We start from the raw sequence: 21,851 nt of genomic DNA, 5'->3' as shown, positions 1-21,851 counted from the left end.
GACTCTCGTGCAGTCCACTCCGGTGACTAACAGTTAATTTCTAGTAACCCTCATTCATACTTTACATGAATCAAAATGGAACTCAACCTATACACCAGTGTGTAAATTACACATGCTGGGACTTCCACGCTGTTGTTTCCACACCGCCACCCAGTTCCCACGACGGGCGTGGCCAAACGAGCGTCCACCCTTACGTCATCGAGACGCACGTAACGTAAGCGTGCCCCGCCGCTCTCTTGCGCCCTCCGACGGACGACAGGAACATAACGAGGAACGTTTATGATGGGTTGTGAAAGTGGAAAGTACCTTATGGAAATCCCCCGCTGCCTTTTATGCACGGCTATCAATCGAGCTGCCTTAACTAGATTAAAGGCTCGGCGGTGTCGTGGACGCGAGCACTGAAATACAGCGCATCTCTGAAATCGTTATGGACGATCACGATTAAAGTGGACGCAAGAGTCAAGCATCTTATGGGCTTTGTTGGCGGACAGCGACATATTGAACAGGTAAGGGCTGTGCGATTCGTTCTTGCCTGACTAATATCGGATCCGGACGAAAATCGAACCGTAAGCAAGTGTGGCTGAACGCTGTATTGTGTCGATATTAAACGACAATTTGTGTCTCATGCGGACGGACACGCATTTGACAGCCATTGTTTGATAAGACGTCCTCATGAGCGATTTAAAACATTAGCACGGAGAAAACGTTCTATTGTTGCCATGGGGACACGTCGCTTCCTTTCATGTGTAACAGTGTTGCATTGTCTAACGGCTTCTGAATTACGTAATTCGAGCGTCAGCGGCCGATGTTACGATATTTTCACGATGATCTCTATTGTCCCCGTTGCGCTTTGTGTTTATTGAAACTGTGGACGCCGCTTTGTTTCGTCCAGCCACCAAATAGTGACCGTTTCTGACGTGTTAAGGGAACGCTGGCGTTCTGACGTTGTCAGCTAGTTGTCCCTGAAGAACTCAAGACAAATAAAGGGTGCCCTTGTTGTTAATAGGATTCTGAATCCATGTCTGAAACAATACATCGTCTGTGCTGTTTACTTGTTTCTTTGAAAATGGATTTATTCTGGGCTTGGACTAATAAAGGTCTGAAGCTTTCAGTCATCTGACCTCACAATGGCCCTTGTTCTGTGAAATACTCTGTCGGTTTTGAGGAGCCATGATCTTTCGGTTCTTCACCTCTTGGGTGGAGGGAAACGAGGGGAAATTCTGTTTCGTTGCACGTGGCCGTGGGTTGACTGCTTCTGACAATGCTGTTTTTGTTTCATGTCTTCTTTCGCAGAGATAGATTGGTTCCCCGCTCCTGATCACGATGTCTCAGGGCCAGAACTTCCTGCCCAAGTTCCTGTTCGTGAGTAACCTCCTGAAGGCTGTGAAAATCCGGGAGCGAGTGCCCAACGATGTGGTCAAGGCGTCAGCAAGCGGCGGCCTGACCCATCACCTGCGTAGCATGCACCGCTACACCCTGGAGATGATCCGCATGAGCCAGTTCCCACAGGCCTTTCGCGAGGTCATCCAGGCGGCCATCTTGGACAGGGCCATGCAGAGCTCGCTGGAACAAGAGAAGAGATTGAACTGGTGCCGTGAAGTTAAAAAGATGGTGCCGCTGAGAACCAACGGTAACTATAGCGTGTTTTCCTTTTCTTTGTTGGTTGAAGCTTGGTAAAGGGAAACTTCAAAATTGTGAATTCCAGGCTTTGAAAAGTCCTCTTTGGTTGGTTGAAAACACATTTGGCCTTCATTTTATTCAAAGTATACCCATGGTGGACCAAACCATCAGTTGTGTTATTACACTTTTGATTAGGGCTGCAACAACGAATCGATAAAATCGATAAAAATCGATTATTAAAAATGTTGGCAACGAATTTCATTATCGATTCGTTGTATCGCGCGACTATAACGCGCGCCACATGTTTGAGTGGCGTGAGCGTGGCGTTTCTGTTGCGTGTCAGCTCTGTGGCGGCTGCGTCGTGTTTTCTGTATCTTCGCACACCAGCACCGTGCCTGACGCGGCGCTGGCGCGCTGCTGCTGCTATAGGTGACATAGAGGGAGGCCGCCGACAGACAAGGGTCTTGTATTCACGACATGTTTAAACTTTTTTCACATAACCTACACCTTACAAAATCCGAAAAATGAGTAAGTAGGCTGTCTGTTTATTTAAATAACATTTCCAAATGTTTTGTAGCTTTATTACCTGATGTTGGACCGTCACTCAGATGACACACTAGACTACGTTGTTATTGTAGTGTGTCATATTTTTTTCCATTTTTAATCACATTGTTAAGAGCATAAAAAACAAAAATAATTCAGTCACCAATACATTTTGGGGTTTAATACGAACCACAATTCGTATTAAGATGATTCTCAGATATGTTATTAAAGATGTAACGTAATCAATTGATGCACGAGTTTACTTTATGCAATATGTGTTTAAGATGGACATAAATTAATATTCCCATTCAATGCAATGTATCTTTTCATTGGATATAGCCTAAGCATTTTCTTGGAGGAAGATTTTATGGAAAAAAAGTAGTTAATTGGAGTATTCATTTGCAACATTTTAGTAATAATATCTCATACTTAATAGGAATATTAATGTATAATTTATTTCAATATTCACTTGTTGTTTCTCCAAAAATGCATTATAAACATGATTTAAGTCCTGATGTTTTCTACAGTGGACATGTAAATCCCGTAACGTGTAGATGTTGGTTTAATGAAATTCAATTTGAAAATACGTTCAAATAAATGATGATTAGCTTTCAAACATCAAAATGGCATTCATTAATATGTATTCGTGTACAAAATTACATATAAACATCTTTTTCTATTCTATTTTGCCTGGAAACGCTTCCAACACGCTTGCGTGTCTCGTGAAAAATAGGCGTCGATTCAATTCCTAGCATGCACGCGTTTTCCGTGCGGCTCGTCTCACGCAGGCAGTGTGCAAGCTCTAACCTGTTAACATGGGAGCCGATTTAAAAACGGTCACGCCAGGCTTCTGAGACGCTCACGCCACGCATCTAGTGTGTCACAGGACTAAAAAAAGTTGATCGCGCCGCGCAGCATAGCGGAGAAAAAATAAATTAAAAAAGCAGAGCGGAGGTAGAGGAAAGACCATCAGAGAGACCCGAAAAAATTCCAGAAAAAAACAGCAAACCATGAGAGGCTTCTTGATGGGAAATGCATCATGTAAACCACAGCCAGCTGTAATAATAATATAATAAGTAATAATAAAGCTTTTGAAATATGTTTTGCAATGTCAGTTCTATTTTTCAATAAAGGGTTGAAAATGAATGCTTTTAAAAATTTGTATCCGATTCATCGATTAATCGAACAAATAATCGACAGATTAATCGATTATTAAAATAATCGTTAGTTGCAGCTCTACTTTTGATACACTCTTCATCCATGCTCTGTTTTAGTCAGATGTTTCGGTAAATGGCTCCATAATAGACTCAAATAATGATCAGGCCAATGAATTATCCAACATTGCCATTTTGAGATTATCACCATAGGCTGAAAGCATTTTCCCTTTGCCGATTCCTTTTTGTCAGGTCCCAAAATTGTCAACAAATATTTAATTTTAAATTTTTAGTAAGTATTAAATAAGTGTTTATTTTATCTCATTCACAAGCATTAAATTGTCTTATGTATTGACGGGCACATAAAACAACAATATGTGTTTTTAATGTTGGCCGCATGGGCGCTTCGATGGGAAAATCCAGTACTGTCTGTCACACTGACGTTTTTCCCCCTTTATTCAACGGCACAATTTGCTTCGATTGAGGGGTCGGTGCTGTGAAGCAGGTCTCACAGTGAACGCTTTATGACTGTTAACTCCGGGTCAGGTCGCACTGCTCTTCTATTATGAGTAATGCAGCAAGGGAAACTTCTCTGTACTTGCCATTGTTGCTCCATTGTGCAGTCACTAGTTACTGTAACTCAAACTAGTAAATTTAGGTAAACGCCATCGAGATTACACGTGCCTTATTTTCTCATGATGATGTCGGAACCAGTCAGGCAAAACAGTTAGCTTTACAAATGAAACACTTGTGTAATGGATGAGTCTGTAGTTTTAGATGAATACATAGATCTCATTTGGTCACCGTCCACTTCCTGGCAGTGGATGGTTTTTGTATTCTGGTAAATCTTTGTTTTAGAGATCTGGACTGATCTGTCCTAATAGTGAAAGAGGAATTTCCTTGTTTATGTCACACAAAATGAGTAAAAAAAAAGTTTGGTTTAAAATGGATGCCAATGTAAGATTGGTACTATAAATTTAGTACGTAGCCATAGCCGTTTCAGGTCTAAATATGTGCACTACAGAATAAATAAATGGTTTATGTAATAGGATTTGTTATAGGATATAAGTTTTATAGGATTTGTCTGTCCTGTTTTGGTATCAGTATTACAAAAATCCACCATGTTCCTGTCTTTATCGAAGTATCAGCATCCTCGGGCAGTAGATGGCATGCATTCTAACAAACCCTAACAAACACAGCCTTCATGGCTCTAATAACTTTCAAATATGGCTAACTACTGTGTTATGATTGTACTTTCAAAAAGGTCAAAAGGTTTTTTTATATCTTTTGTTTTCCATATCATCATCAGCAAATTTGTTGTGGGTGTCATATAATAGTGTGACTATGAACCTCTTCTTCATAATCTGATGTCTTGTGTTTAAAAATATGTTGGGCTTAGCAGTTAACACTGTAAAGCCTGTTTTATTTATTTCATCTATTAGGATAGTTACATAGCCAGTTCCAATTATACAGCAATTCTGCATACATGCGTGGTGAATGTAATGTCAGTCTTGGCGCATCTCTAGTTTGATTCAGTTTGACGTAAGTTATGAATTCAAGTGACATATTGTCAGATACAATTTGAATGCTTCAGAAGGGATGTAATGATATTATCGATATTGTGTAATCGCAGTAGCAAAATTTTCTCAATATTATCGTAGTCACATGACTGTAAACGATAGGTCCATCTGGTGCAATGATTTTATTTTATAAAAGGGATTTTTAGATCATTGGACCCATCTCACACAAAACTCTTACTTCTAAGCAACAGTTATGAGCAGAGGATAAAGAAAAGAGGATGCTTATGGTACCTTTCAAAGTCATCAGTTGTCATTTGAAATAAATATCATACCGTGGACTTTATACAAAGGTTTTATCGTACAGTGAGATGTTGTTATACATCCCCACACTTCAGGCAAACCATTTTTGAGTTAATGAGTGGAAAACCGAATGGTTTGGAAAAGTTTGACTGCTGTCTGTTAAAGTTAATCCGATCAGATGACGGCAAACAAGTCCGAGAAGAGATAATCACTGTTAGTGTTTGTCTATATAATACTTCTTTATTTTGAGGCCTCATTTAGTATCCGTGAACAAATTGGCTGGTTGTGTTGTTAGGGATGTGGTTGTGTGATGTTTCTGCTTTGTTTCAATGTTTTCCGTTTCTGTTCTTCGTGGCACTGTATTTTCCTCTTTCAGAAATGCATTGGTTGTGTCAATGATAGTTTGATTAAGAGCAGCTGTAGCATCCTGGGAGAATGTTCTTTAACAAGTGGCTTTCACAAAGATGTGCAAAGGCGAAGGGTCATTTGGAAACTGTATTCTGGTCCAAATTTTTGTTTTTCGTAATACATAAAAATAGATACTGCAGTGCAGTGCAAACAAACAAAACATTTTAGCCCATTGCTTAAATTGCAGACCTTTCAAGGTGCAGGCCTTACCCAAGGCTTTGAATAATTACAGTGGTTTAAAGAACAGGAATCTGATCATATGTTCACACTTCCCTGTTTTCGTCTATTGCCACAATTATTATTTCAAAACCATGGGTTATAATCAGCTTTAGAGATGACAAGAGCAGAACAGACATTCCTGTACAGCGTCGCCCCTCCTATCTGGAAAGTCCAGATGCTTTATATCACAGCTCTTGTGTCAAGAGGAGACAAGGGAAAGAAAAAGTTGAAGTGAAGCCCTTACGGCACTTAATCAGCGAATCACAAACTGGGGAAATTCCCGCACAGGCTGTTACGCAGAAGCCACCGTAGCGTGCTCGCACAGGCGTACATGCAAATGCACAACAATGTATGCATGCACGAATGTTGCACAACATCAGAAAGAACACTGAATCTGGGCCATTGTTATCTTTGCAGAATACGGCGAAACATGATATTGAAAGTAAATGTCGAACTGTAGGGTTCAAAGTACCTGTATGTTTTCTTGCTGTGCTTGCAGTAGTTTTTCATTGACTTAAGTAATAAGGGAGTTTTGGTAGGTTTCAAACAGGTTCAAAGTTTAGATAACTTGTGATTTGTTGCAGTGTTTCATGTTCCGTCTTTTAAAATGTACACGGTCGGATGTAATGGATACCTTCAAGTGCTTTGCACCTCTTTGGAAATCCCCTGTATTGCTTCTATCTCATTCTTTATCTTGCTATGTGGCAAATTCAGCTTAACTAACCTTCAGATGTAAAAGATATATACAGCAAAGAAATAAAAGCCCTTTTAGCCTCTATATAATGCACGACAGCGCGTTGCTAAGGCTGTCTTTGTTTTGACAATAAGAATTGCCTGACTACAATGCAAAATGTAAAACTGGAACTGCAGGTTTGGCAAGCAACATGGTTGCAATTTGCACACCTACATGAAGTGTTATGATCCGAGTTCTTGTCTGTAACATTTGCCCGTCTGTCCTCATCTGTTTGAAACATAAAATTGATGTGTGTCAAATGATGTCAAACTGACATTTTTCACAAGAATGTACATGACGGCTCAACTTTTAAATCATTATTATGAGCTTTCTGTGTAAGATAAGAAAACAGAGATGACGTATGTAGGCTACCTGTTTAATAACTGGTTAAATGGATCTTTGTGTGTTTGTTTAGGTGATGGGAATTGCCTGCTCCATGCAGCCTCTCAGTATCTGCTGGGGGTTCAGGACACAGATCTGGTCCTGCGGAAGGCTCTTTACGCAGTACTGAAGGATACAGACACTAGTAACTTTCGAATGAGATTTCAGACAGAGCTGCTTCACTCTCAAGAGTTCACCCAGACCGGCCTTCGATACAGCACTTTGGTAACTACCTTCATCATCTATATGTATATGTTTGTGACATGACTTTGGGATAGACTTGTCTGTGGGAGTGTTTGGGTAACCTGTTTTAACCTGTTTTTCTGAATGCAGAAATGAGAAAGTCCTGCATAGTTGTGCACATATTACGTGGCACTTTTGATGTGATGTAGGTTAAACTCTTGTTTTGTGTTTTTGGTGTCTCAGAACTGGGAGGAGGAATGGGTAAAGATCGTGGAAATGGCTTCTCCTGTGTCCAGCAGTAATGGCTTACAGTTTGACTCTTTGGAGGACATTCACATCTTTGTCCTTTCAAATATTTTACGGAGGCCAATTATTGTTATCGCAGGTACATGTCCTCACGAAATGTATACAGTTGTGTGTGTATGTAAAAAAGTTGCAGAAGAAATTACATAAACCAAGCCCTTAAACTGATCCGTTAGTGTGAGTGCAAGCAACAACATTTCAAAGTATTGCATTACATGATTATAACACAGTATTACATGATTATTACACCACACAAATATTTTCACTCCAAAAATCTATTTTAGGGACATTTTTCCCACATTTTCAGAACTTTGGTATGTTTTGTTTTAGACGTTTTGGCAGAAATGTTTTATAGCTTAGAGTCAAAACAAACTAAGAATAATAGTTGCACCAAACTGTAATACAAGAGATATTAAACTTTACCAAAAGAAATAATACAAACCAGATAAGTGGGTATCATAGTTTTAAATAACTGCACACTACACATAACATTACATTTAGGACGGTTATTGAATTGTAACAATGTTATTAACATACTATTGTATGCATCCATACAACTTGAAATTGCATAATAACAGATTTGATTTATTTTGATTTTGCAGACCAGGTAGTCAGGAGTATGAAGTCTGGTTCCTCCTTTTCACCCCTCAATGTTGGGGGCATGTACTTGCCTTTGCAGTGGCCTCCAGGAGAGTGCTACAAATATCCCATAGTGCTCGGCTATGACTCCCAGCACTTTGCACCACTGATCACCATCCAAGACAGCGGCCCAGGTATGGCACACATTGCCATCCACCTTAGTGCGCTTTACAGGTTGTGCCTAGGTATTTGAAAATGTGATTTGTTTTTTATCAGAGATGCGTGCGGTGCCGTTGATAAATCCCGGCAGAGGGGGCTTTGAAGAACTTCGAGTGCACTTCCTAACAGAAAAAGAGCAGCAACAGAAGGATAAGTTGCTTAAAGACTACCTGATGCTTATAGAGATTCCTGTCATTGGCTTGGGCTATGATCCCACCCAGATCATTACTGCAGCCAGGTATTTACGATTACCTTTTGAGACTACCTTGCATTATTATTTGATGCATAATTTAGGTAAACATAAGTTATTTGGGACATTTTTGGTCATCATAAATAGTCTATGCAATGATTTTATTTTATAAAAGGGATATTTTTATGCGCAGTTAATACCATCTGCACCAACCATGCAATGTTTGGTGATGTACTAGGGATAAGACTAAATATTAGTAAGCCCTTTTAAAAAGAGACCTGCTAATGTTTCGTGGCAGATTTGCTCATTTGGTGCTTGCGTAGCTGCTTTTCTGGTAATGTTGGTTGACCCAAGAAGTTATTTCTGTTTGGACAAGCTTAGACTGTTGAAAACACCAGGTTACACTATTGGGTCAAAGCGTCTGTAGGCATTACATAAAAAAGTTGAAAATATTTGCTGTGCCTTACTTGTAAAATTGTGAATCATTCAACCATCAGACTGGATGAGGGAAATCTACCAGAGGATATGAATCTGATGGAGGACTACCTACAGCTGGTCAACCATGAATACAAGCGCTGGCAAGAGGATAAAGAGTCCTTATGGGCACCTCAATCCCAGCGTCCCCCTCCCTTCTCAGTTTCTCAACTGTCTCTCATTGAGATCCGCTGTGCCACACCCCGCTGTACCTTCTACGTCTCTGTGGACACTCAGCCACACTGTCACGAGTGTTTCGAAAAGCGGCAAGCCGGCAGGAAGCCAGAGACTGTTTCTACCATAAATCAGACCTCACCCTCGGACACTGAGAGTAGGGGAAGGCTGGAGCGCTCCGTGCTGCCCAGTCCCCGTTCCGCACCCCCTACGGCCCCTAGCCTGAGCCTTTACAGCGAGACTCACGCAATGAAGTGCAAGACGCCCGGTTGCTTGTTCACGCTGAGCGTAGAACATGACGGCCTGTGTGAACGCTGCTTTACAGCGAGACAAAACAGATCGGCTGCCAACGGGCCACCACAAGGCCACTCGCACGGCTGGGGTCATGGTCAGTGGGCGACAGGCGGTCGGGAACGAGAGAAGGAGAGGGAAAGGGACACGGAGAGGTGTGTTATGTGTCGACAGGAAGTCTTTAGGATATTTAATGGCCTTTGCCCGCCCTGCATGCAAAGGACTGCCGTTTCTGAAAGAGGTGACGCCCAGCAGCTGGAGCCTCAGACGGAGGGCTCGGTGTGGGCGCTGCATCGGGAGGCGGAATGCACTGGCACTACCAATCATACATGGCAGACGCCTGCTGCCAGGCCATGTAAACGCTCTGGCTGCCAGTTCTTTGGAACGCAAGAGAAGCTGGGATTCTGCACTATATGTTATCTAGACTACCAGACCAATCACCGTAAGTGAAAGTCGCATGAACATGAAAGCTCTTGCAAAGGCCGTTCACACCAAGAACGATCATTATAATATGTTTTAATATATCTGGATGAGGGAAAATGTTATTTTAACTGTTCTTATTTCTTTGCGTAGAGGCCACCCCTGCTATTGTCCAGCCCAGACACACGTCCGAGGCGGGTTTTCAGAACTGTCCGCGGTGCCGCGGCCAGGGCTGTGGCGCGGAGGGAAAGGCAATGCTTGAGGGTTACTGCAACAAGTGCTTCGTGAAGGAACAGAGCACTAGACTCAACCACGCTGCTAGCAGGGGTTCAAATTCCCCACCTCTCGTCACGGTAAGGGTTCTCACACGCCTGTTTTGTTGCTGTTGGGTCGTGCTGAAGTATCAGATAAACAATAGCCGTGTTGTTTGTGTCCAGAGGGCCTCAAAGCCCCGTCCGCCTCCGATGCTCAACCAGGCGCAGTGTCGACGTAGCGGTTGCAAGAACCTCTCTCCCGGATGCACAGACCTCTGCCCGGACTGCATCAGCCGCGGCCAGCGAGATGGTCGGCGTGCCCAGGCACCCAAAGAGAAAAGCAAACAGCGCTGCAAGACGCAAGGATGCGACCACTACGCAAATCAAGACAAACAAGGCTACTGTAATGAATGTGACCACTTCAAGCAGATTTACAGAGGGTGACAGTTCAACAAGGAACATTTTTGCCTTGGGGAGGACTTGAGCCTGGTGGTGCTGGAGAATTGGCGATTACCTCTCTAGTCAAGTTTTGGTCATTTGGTATCATGTGTATAGGACAGAAGTGAGATGCAAGCGTCGAAAAACTAATAACATCACACCTGTGGCATCTGTTGGTTTTACTGAACAGGGTAATACATTTGAAAACAAATTGAGGAAAGCATGTACTCGAATTAAGGATTTAGATGACCCACGTAATTGACCTAAGTTAATTTGCAGAGTCTAAATCGCCACTGTGGACTGCAGAACGCTAACAGGCCTTTTGGAAATACAGGAATAACACGAACAGGGTATGCAGAGACCACCGAAAGACAGCGTTTGATAGTTTCTTCATAAAATGTAGGTTAAGTGCCAATGAGAGCTCTTTGAGCAGAGCTCCAGTTTCATTTCCTGCTGCGCCATTTGATGTCTGCGAGCAGTACGAATCTGTTGCCTTTGAGAATGTTTTTGTTTACCATTGCTCACATTTTGCTCTTGAAACTGTTTTTCACTTTTGCTTGCCTTGCTAAACTTCATACGACTTGGTCTGTTCTATCGAATGGACACATGTTTTCCTGTGGCTGAAAAACTCCTTAAGTGCTATGAAAGTCAGATACTTGACACTTTCCCGACCTCTCGCGCAGACTAAATTCAATGAAGCTGAAGGGAATTGCCGTGCCAAAAATAGCTTATCAGAAATTTTAATGGAACTAATAGGAAACAACCAGACACAACACTCCCAGCGTTGGTTCTGTAAACTCCCTGTTTGCTCTTCTTGACCAGCCACATTCTTTGGTTGCACTACTCTCCTTTAAACACACAACGCCTCAGTCTATGCTTTGAATACGTTTAGTATGCACAAACTGACATGCTCTATTTGAATATTGCCGCAATATCTGCACAGATGTTAAAAAAGTTCTTGTTAGCTCCTGTGGCGTCATTTCTAAAAAAACTAACTGACTGTGTTAAACATTCCCATCTTTGAAGTCCAATATTGTGCAAGCACATTTAGCTTTGTCTTTAATTCCCAAACAGAGACGTGCTTTGGAAAAACACACAAGACAAATTGACAGTCGATTAATGATATTAAGAGTATCTTCATGCTCTTCTGCTACTTGATCTGTCGGCTCAGATCATCACAAATTTGCACAATACATAATATAAGCTGCTCCGGAATTAGGAATGGTACTTGGGACTTAAAGTACATAGTGACATTCCAGTTATAGACCTAGAGGAAAATAGACGACGCTAGAAATTTTGTGGAAACTTTCATATAGAGTATCGTATGAAAAGCCTTGGTTTTTTGGTTTGTTTGGTATTTATTCACAGCAAATATGATCTGTAATGTGTTTCAAGATTTATTTATATGTGGTCCTGAAATAAATTATTTTTATTAAGAAAACATTATCCAGCTTCTTGTGTCTGTTTAACAAACTTCTTTGTTTTCAGCTTTGACTGTCTTATTTAAGCAGCATTAGAACGCTTTTTAAACTAGCAATGGTTTTTGATTCCAGAAGAAGGTCACCATGCCAATGTCACTTGCATTTACGTGCGTAACTGTGGTTAGGTGATTTCTGGGTGGCCGCAAATGTGGTCATCTAGACCATCCGAGTCTGTATTTTTTGAAAGAAATGTTGCTAATAGAAATGGCTTTAAAGAACACGACTAACAAAGCAAAGAAAATGTACAGCACAGCTTAGAACCTGCAGTCTATCAATGAAGACCAGCTCCTTCACTAACAGAGTTACAAACCACATCAACATAAGAAACCAAGTGAGATAAAAAAAATCTGGGGCCAAAGTGAGATTCATGCCATTAGATCCAAACTCATTTGTCACAGGAAGTTTTGTGGTTGCGAGTCACGAGAACCGTCTTCGTGACTTTTGGGCTTTTTTTAACTTTTGTCGTTCTTTCTAATAATGTGATTAAAAAAAAGCCAGCTCACATATGTTTCAGTAGTGTTCCACACTCAAAGGTGTTCGAGCAGCAGGCAACCCCCCAACACCCCAGAAGCTGTACTGACTCACTGCTGGAAGGAAAGCGTGTCAGAGAGGGAGGGGATATTTGGTGTGGGGAAGAGGTGACATTTCAGTGATGCGTGGGAAGGGACAGCGGCGGTGTGGGCGGGAAGTTAACGCACAACCTGTATTGAAGCTTTCTGAAAATAGATGGAATGCAAAGTGACAATTGAAATGCGAGGCCTACACAACTCTGAACAGAAGCCATTTTGTTTTGGCCAAATAATGTCGGCCATCAAAAACTGTAACACATGGGACACAGGAAACACGTGTCTGTTCAAATTTCTACCTGTTTAAAAAAGGTCTCTTAAGCTGCAATCCATGAACAAAAATATCAAAACATCAAGGACACACATTTTCACTGAAGTAATTTTACTTTACTTAGCTGTTATAAAATGCACTGTAACCCACTGCTTTGCTGGGCTTATTGCTTTGATACACACATTCCCTAGCTGGATTTCCAAGCGTCCTTGAATGACAAAGAATCTAAAACATCAGACTGCCAAGCCCGAAAGGAAAATGAAAGCAAAAGCTGAATGACAGGTGGATACTAAACGACTGTGACATATTTCTTGGTATAGTCAGAATAAATTGTCTTCATTCTTTTCTCGTGGAATGGTTTGGGAATTCCGAGTGTTCAGTTTTTGTTCGACTATCCCATAAGTCATCTCGGTACATGAGGAAATCTTCCAAAGATGATCTGTCACCTCAGGTGCATTCCAGAAAAGTTTTGTGAAGGCTATAGATTGAGACACCTCCAGCAACTACAGCTGTTTTTATTACTGTTGTAAAACCTTTTAACTTTCAAATAATTCCACATTATCCTGTTAAGAGAAGTAAATCTATTGAGTGTATTGGAACAATGGATATAACCAAGCGTCTTTAAACACCTTGATCCCATGTGTCAATTTCAGCGAATGAAACTGAAAGTTTGTCACTTGCCATGAGAGTGATATTGGTAATAGGTGTGATTTGCATGATCACGTCATGTTTTGAGCCCTTTGGTGCCCTTTCGGGCATCTGCTGACTCATTCTCTAACAGCGATCTATAGGATGGATCCCGTAAATTTAATCATAATTCAGTTCTGATTTAAGCATGCCCACAAAACTGGTGTTCAGGGGGTAGCCCCCAGGAAAACTACAGTCTCGTGTTTGAGTGAAGTTCAAGTTAAAGTGAATCAAAACTAAGTGGGGGTGTGGACTCTAAAAAGCTAAAGGAAACATTCATGGTTCAAGGGGAAATCTTTTTTTTCAGGTGTTTTTTTAATTTTCAGTAAATTCTTGTTTTGACTCGTGATTCAGAAAAACACTCACCTCCTTATGTTGAAGAGTACTGTAAGACAATAGTCTTAAAGGGATATTTCACCAAAACATTTTAATTCTGTCATTATTTACACACCTTCGTGTTGTTCCAAATCTATATACATTTATTTGTTCTGATAAACATATAGAATGATACTTGGAAGAATACTTATAACCAAACAAGATCTCGCCCCCCAATTGACTCCCATAGTAGGAAAAATGACTTTTTCGACACAAAATACATTTTGAAGAATGTAGGACAACAAAAGGTTCTGGGGAACTTTTGACAACCATTGTATTTTTTCCTACTATGTGAATCAATGGGGGGCAAAATCTGTCCGGTTATAAGCATTCTTCCAAATATCTTTATCTGTTTTCATCAGAACAAAAAATGTATACAGATCTGCAACAACTTAAAGGTGAATTTTTATTTTTGAGTGAAGTATCCCTTTAATAGTAAAATGCTTTGGTTTCATAGACCTAATAGTAAATTCATTAAACCTGTTGGTAGTAGCTATTGTTCTAAATGTTTAATTCAATTCAATTCAATTTTATTTATATAGCGCTTTTCACAATGTGCATTGTTCCAAAGCAGCTTTACATGGGAAAATAAGAAAAACACAAAAAGGGTCAAACACAGTACATGCATAGTTTAACTAGTTATATAAGCACCTAGTAAATAATATCTAATGTCAGCAGTCTCTTATTTTGCATAAGTGAATGCTTGGCTGAAAAGATGTGTCTATAATCTAGATTTAAATTGGGCGAGTGTGTCTGATCCTGGAATAGTATCAGGAAGGCTATTCCAGAGTTTAGGTGCTACGAGAAAGCTCAACCCCCTTTGGTGGATTTAGTTATTCTAGGTATTATCAAAAGTGCTGAGTTTTGAGATCTTAGAGAGCGTGATGGGTTGTAGTGTGATAGAAGCTCTGTTAGGTAGGTAGGGGCTAAACCCTTTAAGGCTTTATAAGTGATTAAAAGAACTTTAAAGTCAATACGATACTTAATGGGTAGCCAGTGAAGGGTTGATAACATTGGGGTTATGTGATCGTATTGTCTGGACCTGGTTAGAACTCTGGCAGCTGCATTCTGAACTAACTGTAGTTTGTTTATTGATGATGCAGGACAAACAGCAAGTAGTGCATTACTGTAGTCAAGTCTTGAGGTCATAAATGCATGAATAAGCTTCTCCGCGTCAGCAACACATAGAATATTTCGTAATTTGGCTACATTTCTTAGCTGGGAAAAGGCTGTTTTTGTGACATTTGAGATGTGATTTCAAAATGACAGGTTGCTGTCTAATATAACGCCTAAATCTTTTACAGTTTTTGTTGGAGTAACAGTACACCCTTCAACTTGCAGTTTATAATCAGAAATATTTGGTTTGCGCGTCTTTGGTCTGATAAGTAATATTTCTGTTTTATTCGAATTTAAAAGAAGGAAATTACAGGTCTTCCAATGTTTTGTATCTTCGATGCACTCTGCCAATTTGGATAGCTGGGAGATATCATCTGGTCTTGATGAGATATATAGCTGAGTATCATCTGCATATGGCAATGGAAGCTAATTCCATGTTTTTAATAATGTTTCCGAGGGGCTGCATGTATATGGAGAACAGCACGGGTCCCAGAACCGATCCCTGAGGTAACCCATAATTTACTTGCGTTAGATTTGATGATTTCCCATTTAAATGGACAAATTGATGTCTGTCTGACAAGTAAGATCTGAACCATTGTAGTGCCTGTCCCTCAATACCGTTATAATTGTGCAAGAGATCTAGAAGTATGTTATGGTCTACGGTATCGAACGCAGCACTAAGGTCAAGCAGGACTAGGAGTGAGATGTTACCTTTATCTGATGCTATAAGCAGGTCGTTTGTAATTTTATCACAGCACAGTTTCAGTACTATGATGCGGTCTAAAGCCTGACTGAAAATTTTCATGTATGTCATTATTTTGTAAGAAAGAGCACAACTGAGTGGACACTACTTTTTCTAGTACTTTAGACAGGTATGGGAGATTTGAAATCGGTCTATGGTTTCCTAGTTCATTTGGATCTAAGTTTGGTTTCTTGACAAGAGGCTTAATGACAGCCATCTTAAAGGGTCCTGGGACATGGCCTAGATTAATTGACGAGTTGATAATGTAATAAATGGGCTCAATGTCATGATTCTGCTGCATCATGTCATGTTTCTCTTAGTATAGTGGGAGGATGATGACAGAACCTCATGTTTAATGTGGAGCAGGGGCGTCACTGGGCCCTTTTTAGGGGGGCTTCAGCCCCCCTAAACTTCTGCCCAGCCCCCCTAAAAATTATTTGATTAATTAATTTGTGATCGCTTCAGTCCCCTTTAAAAACTAATTTGTAATGGCGGCGCGCTGCGTCTAGTTTCGGCTCCTTCCCTGATCTGAGTCTGTATGGATTCAGTGCGTTTTTCAATCCGCAGGGGCGCCGAGCAGAGCAAACATCAGAGAGTACAAGGTGTGTGTGTGCGTGCGTGCGTGTGTGTGTGTGCATTTATTGATAGATTGCTATGATATGACATCTGCATCGGTGCAGTTCTTGTAATTGCAGTTTACATAATGTTACTGGACCAATACACGGTTCGGTTTCTCATCCAATACCAGTACATCTTCGCTACAGTGTGGTAGTTGTTTTTTCTTCCAACAAAAATGAAGCGATTAACACCTATGAAAACATACTTTAGAAAACTATCATGATTTATTTTAATTTACTTTGTAAAATTTAAAACATATTATTGTGTATCTCGGCATTACATTGTGCAGCCATGCCCAGAAATGGTTACATACACACATCATTGTCTAAAAGCAACAAATGGCACAGAGAGAGAAACATCATGTGGAGTTATTTTGTTTTGTAATATTAAATATTTTTTTTGTATTAAGTAATAATGAATCATTAGTGTATCATGATACATAGTAAGAGTAGAGTAAAGGGATTTGTCTTTTATTTTAAGTCATTGATTTATAGATGTGGCAAATTGATAATTCATGTTGTTATTTTTAATAAATAGAAATAAATATAGAACAGATTAAACATATTTCCAATAGACAATTACAATAATACATGTTTTGTCTATATTCTTATACATACACTTCTCAATACAATGAAATAGTGGATAGCAATAAGGTTAGTAGTATACAAACCTACCCTAATAGTCAAATAATATTTTTTTAATCATACCCTTATTGGGGGCTGAGCCCCCCTAAAATGAAAATCCTAGAATCGCCCCTGATGTGGAGAGAGGCAATTATTGTTCTTATGGCCTTCCATACGCTCTCTCCGGGTCTCGTCTCTGTTCCCATCCTCTCGTTAATGATTAATGCCCTACACCTGTTTCCCTCTTGATTTGCTCCCTTACTTAATGCCCTTGTGTCTTCTGTCTTGTGCTGGTTCATTGTGATTTGGTTGGTGAGTTCATGTCTTGTTAGTATAGTTATTTGTAGTTCATGTCAAGAGTTTATTTAAGTCTTGTTTAAGGGTAGTTCGTTTTAGTCCTGTCTTGTAATGTTATTATATTCTCATGTTTTGTTCTTTTACCCCCTCGTGGGTTTTGTTTTGTCTGTTAACCCCTCACCTGCTGTCTGCGTCTGGGTCCTCTGTCCTTCTCTCACCACACGATCGTGACCCTCTATTGCAACAGGTAGCAACTCTTTTAATAATTTAGTTGGTATGGGGTCTTATAAGCAAGTTGTAGGTTTAGATGTTGCAATAAGTTTAATTAAATCTTCCTGTTTTGAAAAACGCTGTAGCCTTTCTTTTGGAGCGATGGATGGTTTACACCTCTTTATTTTAAAGAAGTGATTCATCTGTATCTGATCACATCTTTGCTAACCTTTAAAACTCATCTACTATGTTGAATACTTCCAATTGTCAAACCCAGGACTATTTAAAAAAAGATGGTGAAGGTAACTAGATATAGTGTAAAAAACTTCAACGAAATTGTAACCACAGTGGACTTTTTCCGAAAATCTTGGATGACATGTTACATTCTGTATCGTTATTGTTATGTTGTGTTGTATAACAAATCGAAATCTGTGTATGACTGTGGAATGCAAAAGAACATCATTTGAGAAATGTCTCAAATTGGTTTCGAGTCCATACAATTTAAGTTAATGGGAGGACATTGTTAGCTTACGAATGTTGTTCAAAACATCTTCTTTTGTGTTCTGCAGAAGAAAGTAATTTGAAACAAAATGAGAGTGACCGAATTGCACAAGCAATAACCTTTTGTCTACTGGCATGAGTCAAGGGGAAATAAAAGAACAAATTGTCCTTCTATGGCACACGTGGTAAGGCAATGCCCCACGTGAGAAGTATGTGCCAAAGTTGAGTAACCCTGCGTTCCATTCCGAATTGATCATCCCTGTGCCCTACTCCCTTCATAGATCTCGGTGTGTAAACTCTAGAAAGAAAAACGTATCTCTTAATCTGTGCACTTACAATTCACTTGTCAAAAGAAGCAATAAAACAACGTCGTCATTTATTTATTTGTAGTGACGTCCCCTTCCCGAAGTGTACTTCGGAGGGCAATACATCCGGTTTGGAATCTGAAACGTAAGTGTATCTCAAACGAATAATCCTTTCAAAACAACAAAAGAACCAGGATTTAGTGGTTTGCTGCCATCTAGTGGTGCAAAATGTAGATTTGGACGATAAACACAGTTATGACCGATTAACTCAACGGATCAGTGTATCACTTCGCTTCACCTTTACATTAGCGGTCGGTCAGGAACTATTTTGTCCAGCGGAATTAAAGCTTTTAGTGATTTGTCTTAGCATAAAATTTGCTACTTGCATTGATAAATCAACATTAACGCTAACAAACATTAAACAGGCAGAGTTCTATTTTAGGAATAATTTTACATGTATTTACGCTGCGCATACAGTTTAATGTATAGAAATATAACATAAATAATGTTAAAGATTAACATCTTAAATATCAACGTAAGATAGTGATATATTAACTATATGGTAGCCGACAGGGATCACTGCGCTCGGAGGGAAAATCGCCGAGAAGGGTCTGTCTGCAGACCAGATGCACTGTTAGCGGCGCACTCCGACACATGCAGTCACAGCAGCGCATGCGCACTCCAACAAATGCGCTATTAGACACGTTTGTGAATCAAATAGTATATTTATTCAATTTATTTATTGTCATACAATATTAAGTCGAAGTGAAAGTGTTGTTTTAACTATATTCAATTCGAACAAGATTAAGTCGAGGTAAAAGTGTTATTGAATTATTTGACAAATGTAATCGAAAACGTTCTTTAACATTATCAGACGAATGTTGTAAGTATATTGATTTCATTCATACAGTATTAGATAGATGGAGAAGTATTTTTTAATATATAAGATGATGTTTTCGAAAACTAACTTAATCCTTATGATACCAGATCTATCGCATGATACTTGGTTAACGGTACCTGTTCATACAGTAATTTATTGAAGAACTAACGTTATCTAAATTAATTTTGTAGCGTTGCTTAAACTAAATATTCAGATGATTATATGCAATAACCTTGTGCATACAGTACAGCTTGTACAGCCTTATATTTCTACACAGCAATTGTTATTTACGTATTTGCTTTTTGCATTTTTGACAGGGGCATTGCACATAGGATAAAACCTGTAAAATGGACTGAAAGGTTGGCTATCTATCCATCCATATATCCGTATGTCTATTCATATCTATCTAAATCGTATCCTATCGTCCGTTTATCTATCCCATCCATCTCTTTAAGTCTTTTGTATCTATCTTTCTATGAAATGTTGCTTATTCCCTCCTTTCATTATATTTAAGGGTTTTCCAGTACAATCATATGGCAACGACTGTGGTGTGTTCATGTTGATGGTAAGTACATTATGTTTGTAGTTAATATTATATTGTTTTGCCATAATACTGACGTCTCTTTCATTTATAGTCTGCATTGTACATTGTGCCTGATGCCCCATTTGACTGCACAATTGTAAGTATTAGTACAGTTTTCAATAACTTTGAGACTTTTATTTTGAGACAAAGGGCATGACTTTTATGTTTTGAGCAGCAGGACATGGTAGAATGGTAAACATGGTAAAGAATGGCATGTTGTCATGACTAACTTGGTAAACATGGGCTGTATTTTCTCCCCCAACAGGAAGAGCATTTTGACGGACAGGTAACTTCTCAGGTAACTCCAGTAACAAATTGAAAGCACACCTTCCAGCCAATCAGAATTGAGTATCGAACACACCATGGTATAATTATTTTACATCATATTTCTTCGAAGTCCTATTTATTTATTTATTCATAATACATTTGAAACGAATGAGCCTTGAATTTAATACAGTACAGTAAAAGAAATGTGTTCATAATAATAAAATTCACAATAAACAATTATTCTGTCAAGAAATAGATTGCATTAGGTCATTACTGTGTGAACGGTGAAGTATGTAACTTGTTAAAACAATTAAGTATAAGATGCAGAGATAACTATAATTCACTTCAATAATATTTTTAGGCTTATTGCCTAGGAAAGTGTAACAATTGTGACTGTGTGGTCTAATTTATATAGAGCCAACATTTAGTAGTACACATGAAACAGTAGACAGCATGCTGAAAGTAAGACCTGTTACTACAAATGCATGCTCTCTGGGCATTGTGGTTCCTGGAGCGTCTCTTTAAAACCCATAAACATAAAGACACGGAGACATTATGTTTTTGTTCGTCTGACCTCAGTTAACATTTGTTCCATGTACCAGATGTTTGTTTAGAAAGCCACACATTGTGAACGGTATGTGACAAAGCAGGTGTGTCTCTTTAGGCATGTTCTATACACACCCTCATTTTCCCCTATGACTCATGTCATTTTCAGTGGAAAATAAACACATCTATACAAAATGAAATATTTATAAGGCAGTTGCAGTATAAACTTACAAGCAGCATTTATTTGTCACACTGTGACACCGTGTCTACGCTGGACACGAGAGGCGTGACGCGACATGACAACCTACTTGTTCTTAGTGGGTTTGTCTCGTCGTGCCATGCCCATCGTGGACAACATTTAACATTTGAATGGGTTCTAATGTCTTTCGTCGTATCTCAGGTGTAGACACGGTATAAGAGACAAATATATGAAAAGTAGACTTATTTAACATTAGGTGGCACATTTCTTTAATTTCTGCAATTGTCCAAGGTTTGGTATTTTCAGGGCAATGTGGGATTCATATGTGCAGGCATCATTAAAGGGGTCATATGGCGTGAATCATTAAAGGAGTCATATGGAGAGAATGTTTTTGTGTGTCTTTGGTTATAAGTTGCCCCTGCATGTATTAGACCCGTGAAATTGCAAAACTTTAAGTATAGGAACAAAAGATGCATTCTAAAAGCAAATGCTCACCCAGACCTGCCTGAAACGCCTCGTGTTACCACACCCCCACAAATCTGCGTCAGTTGTATAATGCCCAAATGTATAAACAAGTAAGGTGGGTGTACCTGTCAGTACAATTGCTTTGGAACCTGACGTTCCAAATATGGTAAATGGAGTTAAATTTCCGTCACACGCTTGCAGTATTAAATCCATCACCACACACTGGTTAACTGGCCAATTATAGCACACCTCGCATTTCAGAGCGATAAACTTTGTAAAAAATCCACGTTTCATAGAAATGTACGGTATGTTGAAAAGTTTCGTTTTTTAACCTTAAATCGCGTATACACATTGCATTACATCTGAAACAATGATTCAGTATTGGCCGGTTTCACAGGGTGCCTCCTCATTTCCTCGCTCCTTTGTCCTCCATCCACCCGGAAACCGATCGAGCTCAGCCATCTTTAAAAACATCTCAATACTCTAATTGCACCGGGAGGAGGTGAGAGGAGGCTTTCTGGGTCTAGAATTTTATATTTTTATTTAATTAACATTGCATATAGGAATTTATAGTCTGTCTGATATTTGACCTGTGTTTTGACTTGCATAATGTTATATGTTTTGCGTATAGTCAATGTTTTCTTGTACAGCTGCTTTGTAACAATGACAATTGTCAAAAGTGCTATATAAAAAAAGCTGACTTGACTTGACTGAGT

General features: G+C 39.5%; 1 protein-coding gene and 1 long non-coding RNA gene across 6 annotated transcripts; both read left to right on the top strand.

Annotated features, from left to right (window-relative positions):
• The first annotated feature begins 240 nt into the window (after positions 1 to 240).
• Positions 241 to 11,848, top strand: tnfaip3 (tumor necrosis factor, alpha-induced protein 3). Of its 2 annotated transcripts, XM_079473389.1 has the most exons (9): positions 241 to 506; positions 1,294 to 1,630; positions 6,913 to 7,103; positions 7,305 to 7,446; positions 7,967 to 8,137; positions 8,220 to 8,400; positions 8,850 to 9,733; positions 9,865 to 10,064; positions 10,149 to 11,848. In XM_079473389.1, the coding sequence occupies exons 2-9, from the start codon at positions 1,324 to 1,326 to the stop codon at positions 10,407 to 10,409; spliced, it is 2,337 nt and encodes a 778-aa protein (XP_079329515.1). In that variant the 5' UTR covers positions 241 to 506; positions 1,294 to 1,323; the 3' UTR covers positions 10,410 to 11,848. The 2 variants fall into 2 exon arrangements, with proteins under 2 accessions (XP_079329515.1, XP_079329514.1); XM_079473388.1 differs by having other exon boundaries at positions 9,865 to 11,831.
• Positions 11,849 to 17,149: 5,301 nt separating this feature from the next.
• Positions 17,150 to 21,839, top strand: LOC306904017. Of its 4 annotated transcripts, none has more exons than XR_013787596.1 (7): positions 17,165 to 17,426; positions 17,959 to 18,177; positions 18,281 to 18,340; positions 19,393 to 19,461; positions 19,590 to 19,640; positions 19,711 to 19,755; positions 19,924 to 20,172. It is a non-coding gene; the product is annotated as an uncharacterized lncRNA (long non-coding RNA). The 4 variants fall into 4 exon arrangements; XR_013787594.1 differs by having other exon boundaries at positions 17,172 to 17,426; positions 19,393 to 19,434; positions 19,924 to 21,823; XR_013787593.1 differs by lacking the exons at positions 17,959 to 18,177; positions 18,281 to 18,340 and having other exon boundaries at positions 17,150 to 17,426; positions 19,393 to 19,434; positions 19,924 to 21,839.
• The last annotated feature ends 12 nt before the right edge of the window (positions 21,840 to 21,851 follow it).

Source organism: Barbatula barbatula (assembly GCF_947034865.1).
Source record: "Barbatula barbatula genome assembly, chromosome: 14".
Classification (NCBI taxonomy): Eukaryota; Metazoa; Chordata; class Actinopteri; order Cypriniformes; family Nemacheilidae; genus Barbatula; species Barbatula barbatula.
The sequence above is the reverse complement of the archived record's forward strand: the minus strand, read 5'-3'. Positions and strand labels throughout refer to the sequence as shown.

Coding starts and splice junctions, on each gene's coding strand:
- tnfaip3 (XM_079473388.1), top strand. CDS start 1,324: ATGTCTCAGGGCCAGAACTTCCTGCCCAAGTTCCTGTTCGTGAGTAAC. Junction 1,631..6,912: donor GGTGCCGCTGAGAACCAACG/GTAACTATAGCG, acceptor GTGTTTGTTTAG/GTGATGGGAATTGCCTGCTC. Junction 8,401..8,849: donor CAGATCATTACTGCAGCCAG/GTATTTACGATT, acceptor TTCAACCATCAG/ACTGGATGAGGGAAATCTAC.